Raw genomic sequence first — 10,352 nt, forward strand, 5'->3', positions numbered from 1 at the left:
TCTTCTCCTTCATCTTCTTCATTCCCCTCCTTCTCCTCTCGACACATCCGCCGTCCTTTATCGCGCCGTCCACTAATCTGCCTCTTTAACCAGGCACCCAATCCACCAAGATGAAGAAGTGAAGGTAAAACAGGCGTCTTCATTCAAACATTTAATTCCATTGGTGTCTGGTTTTGTGTTTTGGTTGAAGCACAGTGCCAGCTTCCCCTCACACAGGCGTAGGGAGAATTTAATGGTTGTTTATTCAGGGGCCTCTCCTGGGCCCTCCCATCCCTTTTCTGGGCGTCATCAGACAACGTGGAAGCTATTGTGAAAGCTATTGTCATTTCAAAAGAGTGAAGGCGGTATATTTGTTCACTACTCTGAGGTTACAGACATGCACACAGAGTCACAGGTTAATCATTTTATTTTTATTTTAAATCTCAGTATTTAGGCTAAACCCAAAGACGCTCTGAATTTCTTCTGTTATTTTTTGTGGAAAACGTTATTAGACAATTTACATAAAATCACATAATAAATGTGGGAGAAAAAAATTGATATAATGACACACATTTTAGGTGGATAATGTAGAAAGTTTGTGTATGGGGGTCTAGGGGGTCATTGCCATGAATCTGACGATACGATTCACAATTTGCGTGTCACGATACGATATATGCCAAAATATCCTGATACATGTCACAATATCAATTCGAAATTTCACCTTTACAAGTACAAAATGGTATGAAATACAATTTATTATTATTTTTTTTTTTTTGCTCCTGAGAAGTCAATGGTAACTAACTGTAATTCAAGTAGTATCAAAAACATGTGGTATGTTTATTAAGCTGTCAAATTCAAATTTTCAAAAAAGTTTAACTTTTGCTTCTACAACAGATTCTGATTCTGTAAAGTTCATTAAATTCTTTATTTAAAAAAAAAAAAATAACCACATACATCTATAAAAGTGCCCAGTATGTTTTATAAAAAATACTGTAAAGTGCAATCAACTTCCATGCTAAAATGCATCAAGGAGTGAGGTAGTTTGACAAGGGTATTTAAGTGCTATCCATGTTAGCGCAATTACATGTTTTTTTTTTTTTGTTAAAAAACATGATTTGAAAATTATTTTGACATTTTTGGGATCAATACAATAGTCACGCGGTGAAATATTACGATATATCACCATTTTTTCAATGTTTTCAAATATCTTATTTACCTAATTATATATAGCCTATTTAATAACTTATTTTACCCTACAAAAAATGTAGCTATCAGCGTTAACCATGGCAACTCATTTTGTCAGTGTGTATTTGCTGTGTTTCTGGTTTCCTTTGCATCCATTAATCCTGTTATGTTCCCCTGCTGTCATCGCCCTCTGCTATCATACCCAGACAATGAAGACACTGCACTATCACCATTTGACAACCTTGGCCTCCGTTGGTGGGTCATTCTCCTACATCGCCATTGCCGTCATTATCATCAGTAAGTGCAGGCTGCCATCTGAGTTCCCCTTTGCTGTCAGCACTGTCGCTGTGCTCACTCTAACCGTGGCTCACTCCAGGTCCAGAGAGAGTGTCCAGTTCCCTTTGTTTCCTCCATTTCCCCCCGAGCAAGAAACACACTGCAACAATATCTCTGTGTTCACCTGTTATCACCTGGCACGGCAAACAAGGCTCCACGCCGAGCTCCCCCAATCAGCCGAACACTCTGCTCTTCTCTGTCAGACGCCATGTGGGACGCGCCTTCCTGTCACTAAACCCACTATCCTACATACAAAACACACAGGGACATAATGACCCGCTCACTGCTCACCTGTCAACACTGCCCCAAGCTACGCCAAGTCATAGAGAGGATAAATGAAAAGCACTTAACCAATCAACAAGCCATCAGGTGATTACAAAGGTTTCAAGCCTCATCTGCTCGCTCAGTCCCTGCATCTAATGTTTAAAAATAAAAATATATCCTTCTCTAAAAAGGTGTTGAAGTATCACATTTAACAATCATATTTATCATATTATTGAACAACTTAAAACAGTTTTTAGGATTGATTACCAGTACAATGGAGCCACTTTTAAATGTCCCATATCATGCTATTTTTCACCCATTTCCATTTTTTGGTAGGGATGTCCCATGACAACGTTTTCATTTCCAATACGATACCGATGTTACAGCCTTGCGTATCAGCTGATACCGATCATACATACTTTTTTTTAGTTTTCTCTCTCTTTAATAAAAAATAATAATTACTTATTTTGTAGTGTGGAATGTTGGAAAAGGCTTGATCAGGTGATGTCACTCAAACAGAGAACAATAGTCAGCAACAGTAGGTATGAAGAAAAACTGACCCATTTATTATTAACCAATTGGTTACATAAATTTGAACCTTCAACATAATATCTACAGTATTCTACAATTGAATGAAATAAATACATTTGTGGAAAAAAACAATAAACAAAAAAACGGAAATTTGAATCAGATATTCGTTTTAAGGCTGGTATCGGACCGATATATCGGATCGGGACACCCCTACTTTTTGGTACAAATACGTAAACCTTCAATCTTTTAAGATGACAAACTTTTTAAGGAAGTTTGTCATTGTACCTTTTTTCTCAGGTGAGATGAGAAAAAAGGCTCAGCACTTCAAATAAAATGCTTTGCGTCTCTGATTTATCAGGCAGCTGCACAACACCTCAGGAAATTGATGGGATGAAGTTGCGTATGCGTGTCCTGTGGTCATCATGTGACATCTTGAGAAATGTTATCAGGCAAGAGCTCAATCTTGAAAGGCATGTGCAAAGACTAGGGAAATAAATCAGCATGTATTCTAAAAACCTTGGGTCAAAAGGTTGAATTCTATCTTAAGTGAAAACAGTAAAAATGCAGCTCGTGTGTTGACTGCAACAAAGATGAAGCAGCTAAGTGAGAGTGACATGTTTTTGCAGTTCCCTTCAACTTGGGATCAGATAAGGAGACTCATCACTGTGAAGGCCTCAGACCGTACATGATGTTCTTTAGCTAGCATGATTGAACCTGGGAGAACAGGAGCAGGTACAGCCAGTTTATTTAACGTTATTTCTTTAATAATTGGTAAAAGCTCAAATAAACAGAGGGGGGTTTTCACGCCGCGTGTCGAAGTTGTTCGGTAATTACATTTTGCACATTCTTCTGTAGTTTCCAACAAGTTCACTGTTGGGTGTCTCATTTATGTTATTCCCATAACTAGGGATGCAAAATAGTGATTTTTTTTTTTTTTACTGGTATCTGACATGCCGATATAAACAAGAGCATTCAGGGGTGTGCAAACCAAGTGCCAAAAATCTTCATTTGGATCAGTGATCCTGATCATGGTACCATGATCACTCACACTTTAAAGGCTCGTAACAACATTTTAAACCCATTGATAATAATAAACTAGGTCTAAATGTAAGGGCACCCCCATTCTTTTTCAAAAAAAATCACGATTAAATGTACAAACCGGATCCAATCAGGATTAAACTTGTTGGAATAAATAAAGTACAAACTCGACATAATTGAGTCAAATTTGATAAAGATCAGTCAATTACGAACAAGGAAATTAATTTTTGAATTTTTGCCAATGATGAGAGAGAGGGATTTTTGAAACTGGTCCAGATCCCTTTTAAAATCTAATGGAATCTTCCATGGCATAAGATCTTTGATGTAATAATTAACGCTCAACATTTTGAATGAAGGATAATTCACTATGTGTATATTACGTCAATATTTGAAAAGAAAGCCTGCAAATGAACACACAACCCTTCAGTCTGCACTGAAATGGATGGAGAGTGAGTGAGTGTGGTAATCTCCACACAGAGGAGAAAGTAATGTTGCACTAAATTACAGTCATTGAAAGCTTGTATGGTAACCCAGCCATCTATCACTGTCACAGAGGGAGGGAGAGGGAGAGAGAGAGCAGACAGGCGCCAGGCGCAGCAGGATCAAAGCAGCAACATACCTTGGGGAGAGAAACTGTTAACTCCATTTAACCAATTGTCCCACAGACAGAAAGCCAGTGTGCTGCTGCAGGCCAAGCAGCAGTTCCCATAAGAGAGAAAGAAACAACTCCCACATCTTGGGTTTCACTAAAAATGATTTGACTTGATTTGAAGAACTGAAGAAAAAAAGGCCAATTTGGATTGGGCCTCTTCAATGGGTCCTTCACTGTCTCTCAAAGGGATTAAAGACAATGAACACAATGAGCTGAAATATACCCACAGACAATTTGATTACAGGCCACACGATAAAAATTTACTGTTATAATAACTCTTGGGAATTCTAAGAAGCTGTGTAAATTTCAGCTTCTAATGAAGCACAGCGATAAACTACTGCCATTCTCAAGCACAACTTTCCAAACAATGGAACAATACGAGTCGCTGCAGAGTTTCTGCAAAACAACCACAGAGCATGGAAAAAAGCTGCATTTATGTAATTCCCTTTAAAGTTTTTATTTCTGGTTTGATTCCCTGTATTAGCAAAGCCATTTCTCAGAGAAAATTAATAAGTGAACAAAAATCCTGATTTAAATCTAACTCCTTTATATCCCATGTAATATAATAATAAAAACATTTAAACTGTACAAAAAATAAGGTAATACTTCTACAACAACAGCTGTGTTTCCATGACCCTTGGAAACGCGCAAAATCTAAAGAGTGCAATAAAAAACTGGTAATGGAAACACCTGAATTTAGAAAAAAATACTTAAATATCTCTAAAAACTTTTTACGCTTTGATGAGGAGGAATTTCAGACTTTTCAATATTGAAATGTGTCACAAAAGCGCTATGGAAACACTTTTTCCACAAATACATGTCACGGAATGTGATGTACATGGTCACATGTTTTCTCTGAGAAAACATGGCACGTTACGTGTAAACAGAAGAGGAGACTGGGACATTTCTAAGCATTATATTTACAAATTATTGCTGACACATTAGACGCGTAACAACAAAGGAATACGGAGTGTTATAAGGAGGTTTGGAGCGTCTAACTTCCTGCATCAAAGTATTGCTTTTATTTTGCAAAAATCTGTAATGGAATCCCAGCTTGTGTAACTCTGAGTGAATAACTTCTGAAACCAGTATGTCCAGTATAGAAAGCAACACTGATAGTGAATCAGTTTCACCCGCTGTGGTGCAAATGGAACAGACAACAGGTGGAAATGAGAGGCAATTAGCAAGACCACCTGTATAAAGGAATAGTCCTGCAGGTCATGACCTCAGATTTTTGACATCTTTGCATTTTGCCAGTGTCCTCACCCCTATAGGTATCAAGAGGAGGCGTATAAAACACACATAGAAGGTGCTCAGGTAGTGCAGCTCATCCAGGATGGAGCATCAATGCATGTTGTGGCACAAAGGTTTGCTGTGCCTGTCAGCACAGTCTCACGTGCATGGACAAGATACCTGGAGATAAATGCTATCTGCTCCTTTGTGCTGAACAGAGAAGCACTGCCAAAGCCCTACAAAATGACCTCCAGCAGGCCACTCATGTGCATGTTCTTACTCAAACTGTAAGAAAAAGACTCCATGAGGTCCTGATATCCACAAGTAGGGCCTATGCTTACACCCCAACACTGTACAGTGGGTAGCATTTGCCAGGAAACAACAAGATTGGCAGGTGGAGCTTTGCCATTGATGTCTATGGACAGTGCTGCAGGGTAACGGATTACATGTAACAGTATTATGTCATCAGTTTACAAATTATGAATAACTGTAATATGTTACAATTTGGTAATCAGATTACAGGTATATTGTTGAAATCAATGCATTACACAACATTACCTCTGTTTCACAGGTTTATTCACCCTCAACATGGCAATGCCATGCATTTCCCAAAAGCCCACATGTAACTAATCCCTTTACTATTTGAGCAATATATACAAAAAATATAATTCAAGTTTGAGCATTTTTTGCTAAGTGCATGTGTTTTATTTCAAATTACAACTCAATTATTGATCTAATAATTTGTTCTGCTTTTGTTGTTTGGATTTCACAATATTGTTTTCTCGTGCAAAGTAAGGCGACTAGTTTATTGATATTTCTGCTGATTATTAAGACCAGCATTTAAAAAACATAAATAAATTGTGAAATACACATTGTAGAACAAAACTGGTTCTGATAGGCTTCATTTGTATTGCGCAAATTACAATAAAGTCAACTCAATGTGCTTATCATAATAATAATAATAATGATATAAATGTTTCATCGTCACAGATCATGGAGAGTTGAAAAATACTTTCCCTCTAAATTGGACAAATTAATCTCTAGGACAGAGATGGGCAAGTTCTGTCAGAGCGGGGCCACAAAAATGTGATTGTCTTATCCGAGGGTCACATTATCATCATTTATAGCATTTAAAATAATGACCAATCTGAGATCATTAATGAAAGAACAAAGAGTTTTGAAATTGCAGTAATTTTGTGTCTGTTTTCTTGGTGGTTTTTTTTATTCATTTTTTCCATTTTCTTGTCAATATGGCAAATTTGTGTTGCCTTTTTGTGCGTTTTTTTTTTTTTTTTTTTTTTGTATTTTAAGTGTTATTGTTGACCATTTGTGTATTTTTCTGTGATTTTGTGCAATTTTGCTATCATTTTGCTGTCGTTTTCTGTGTCACTGGAGTTTTGTGTGTCATCTTGTTCTTCGTGAAACTTCCAACTTTTTCATGACTTACAATTTGGTTTTGGGGGCCCACACAAAATTAGACCGAGGGCCACATGTGGCCCCTGGGCCACCAGTTGCTTATAGTCTGCTCTAGGAGATCTTGCATAACCAAGTCTGCTGGAAATAGCAAGTCTAGAGCCTGGCCTATCAGGCACTACTTTAATCACGTGTCCTGAAAGAGCTGGTAGGGTGGATGCAACACGGACAAGAGCCTCTGATCAACACACATGGGAGGCGAGTGTGTGCGTAAAAGCTGGAGTGAGTCTGTCTGCTGCGCAGCATTGAGACAACCTCTCTGTTTTTAATCTGATGTACCAAAGAAGAAAGACAGAAAACGAGTGAAGGATAGAGGAAAGGGAACTGTGCGTGTGTGTATGGCACCTCAGTTGTGCGCAATGAATCCTGCGCAAGGATCACCTCCATCTGGTGGTCCAGGGGACACCTCACCAGAGGAAAGAGACTCTGGTGGAGTCGACACGCCTGCTTTCAGACGATGTAAAAGCCAAAGTTCAGATCTGCCTTTCAGCGTGGAATCCCTTATATCAAACAGGACGCCGTGCAGAAGCATCCACAGCCCGGAGTCCGGCACCGACTGTCCCCGATCGGAGGGACCCGAGTGCGCGTCCCCGGGAAGGATTTACCCAACTAAACCAGAGACTGCGGAACTCAGCGATAGGGAGACGGACACCTGGTTTCAAACCAGTAATGTTTCCCCAACAAGTGAGTTAACAATATTATATTTTCAATTTACAAAAATATAACATTTAAATGATAATCTATGTCTTGCATCTTTTTGTCTGGAATGAATTAATTTAATAATTATAAAACTAGAATTATATGTGATGCAACAATATGTTTTTATAGGGTACAGGCTAGAGTTGGCTTATTTATGTATTTATTTGACAGTGACAATGCAATTCAACATATACAACATAAGTTTGCAGCTGATGTGATGTACACACACACACACACACACATATATATATATATATATATATATATATATATATATATATATATATATATATATATATATGCTAGTTTACAACTCCTGTCCCTGGTTGGGCCTTTCTACATTAGTTTAAGAATGAAATTTAATAAAATCCCCACCCACAAGTAAAGACAGGTCACACCACAACAACATAAAGAGGTACAATTCTAGCCTATCAAGAACAGCAAACGTGTTAGTTTTACAGACGAGGTCTTATGTGATCCTGTAACTACTAATCACAACACAACTATCAACTTTACAAAAATACTATATAGGGCCGAGATATATATATATATATATATATATATATACAACCTTCTAAAGTTGTAGTTGTGTTGTAAAAAAGTTGTTACAGGATCACAGATCTTACACACCAAGGTAAGATATTCTGTACAACACCTTTGTTGTTATTGGCTATAATTGTACCTCTTTATCTTGTTGTGCATGAGCATTATTTTTGTTATGTTTATTGTAAATAACATATTGCTTAAAAAAAATGCATTTAAAAATCAGCATTGTTTATTTATTTTTTTGTTATACTGATTGTAAATCGGTTGCTCAGACTTAGGCCATGGTCATATACTGTGAGATAAATGTAGTGCTTGTGTGTGGCTCACATTGTAAATGTCCTTGCAGGACTTCCCAGTCCAAACCAGTGCAACCTGCGGAAACACAAGAACAACAGAAAGCCCAGGACGCCCTTCACCAGCGCTCAGCTGCTGACCCTGGAGAGGAAGTTCCGTCACAAACAGTATCTGTCCATCGCTGAGAGAGCAGAGTTCTCCAGTTCTCTGGGTCTCACTGAGACCCAGGTTAAGATCTGGTTCCAGAACCGCAGAGCCAAGGCTAAGAGACTTCAGGAGTCCGAGCTGGAGAAGCTGAAGCTGGCCGCTAAGCCGCTGCTGCCGGCCTTCGCCTTTCCGTTTCCCATGAACGCAGCAGGGGGCACGCCAGGCCTGTTCGGGACCCTGAACGGGCCGCGGACCGCCTTAGCTGTCCCGGGACTATTCCGAGGACCATACGGAATGTATTACTTGTCTTAGTTTTCACAAACTTTTAAAGCCCAGGAATTGCCTTATAAATGCCTTAAAACGCATAAAACCAACAGCACCGTGTAGGCCTCAGCCTGTCAGAGACGTTCAATGACCCCCGAAACCTAAAAACTGGGGTAGCTTAAAGGTTTTACACTTTTTATTTATTTTTTTACACAAATAAATAAATAAAAGTCAGAGACCCAAATAGAGCAATAAAAACGTTATAGCCTATATCTTGTTTTTTTTTTGTTTTTTTAAAGACAACTTCTTTATTTCTAGGCAGCATTTATTTAATGTCTCCTCTATGGTAATTTATTTGTTTACATGGCTGTTTATAGACTGTTCTCACTTATCTTCTCTGAGTCGAAGAATAAATGGTCACATTTCATGATGCCGCGCCTTTTATTGCTCTATAGTAGGTTTATTCATATACTTTTAACAAAATAATTGTATTAAGTTACTCCAGGTTCATAGAATTGAAATTTTGTTGGGTGAGAAAACTGTGTTCGAGATGTCTCATCTTTGAAAAATACTTTACAAACTGTTTTTTAAGTGTTTGTGTCACATTTTATATTCTCCTCTTCATATATATTTTCTAAATTTTATATATATTTTTAAATTGCCAGTTCAGGACTTTCTCCTTCCACCACAAAGTCCACTGAGTTCACATTCAAGCCATGCAATTGGTCTGCACTACATGGGACTAAAAACACAATAACTTGTTTTGATTTTGTTTTTGTTTTTTCAGGGGAAAAAGAAGACATAAGGGACCATTTTGTAGGGTATTGCACAATTCAACAAACATTCAAAGTATATATAAAATAAGGTATATTTCTGGAGTTAAAATGTACTCAGTTTAACTCCTACATTATGAACAGCAAGTTAAAAAGAAAACGAACATTTGTGAATTTTAATGTGAGGATACCTTGAAGTTCAACTTTTTTTTTCCACATACAAATGCATGATTTACTTGTTTACCTTTTTTTTTCAGAATCAGTTTACTTTTTAATTTTCATATATAACTCCCAACATCTAAGCAGGTGGATTTACACTCACATAAAAACTATTTTAAATGAATATAAATAAAACAAATCAACTATAAATTTGTCTTTATTGTTCCCAAAGAGCTGACATATCTGTTGTTTTAGCTTGAAACATGCTTTTAAAAAAACACTCAAAGTGGTAATAACGAATGACACGTGGCTTTAGCCATCAGTGCAGTTTGTTTGTTTCTACACTATTGAAAATATAATTTGTAAATAAAGTCTATTTTTAAATGGATGATAATTCCAGTAAGTTCATTTTGTCTTCTCTTTTTAATCACATGTGAAGGTTTCATTTATTCAGACAACTTTTTCAGGAAACGTCAGGAGATTCAAGTAAATTTCCTGGAAACAGTTGTTGGAAACCGTAACATATTAAAGGGATGATAGTTCACTTTTATTGTCATATATGTTGTTCATACATTAAATGTGTTGTGTGCTTTTAACCCAGCCCTGAGGAACAGTGAACAATGACAGTGTAGCGCCTGGGCAGCAGTTATGGTCTACAGTGGATTCGAACCAGCAATCCTCCCGTCTTATGTTCATTAAACACTAAAATATTTATTTTAGACACAGTTTGTCAAACTAGCACCATCATATTAGGGGTGCACGATTATAGACAAAATGAT

At 37.4% G+C, this 10,352-nt stretch overlaps 1 protein-coding gene across 1 annotated transcript; it reads left to right on the forward strand.

Annotated features, from left to right (window-relative positions):
* The first annotated feature begins 6,856 nt into the window (after positions 1-6,856).
* Positions 6,857-8,866, forward strand: msx3 (muscle segment homeobox 3). The gene is made up of 2 exons (XM_028468859.1): positions 6,857-7,375; positions 8,283-8,866. The coding sequence occupies exons 1-2, from the start codon at positions 7,030-7,032 to the stop codon at positions 8,687-8,689; spliced, it is 753 nt and encodes a 250-aa protein (XP_028324660.1). The 5' UTR covers positions 6,857-7,029; the 3' UTR covers positions 8,690-8,866.
* Positions 8,867-10,352: the final 1,486 nt, after the last annotated feature.

The sequence above is a fragment of the Gouania willdenowi genome, chromosome 15, assembly GCF_900634775.1.
Source record: "Gouania willdenowi chromosome 15, fGouWil2.1, whole genome shotgun sequence".
Lineage (NCBI taxonomy): Eukaryota > Metazoa > Chordata > Actinopteri > Blenniiformes > Gobiesocidae > Gouania > Gouania willdenowi.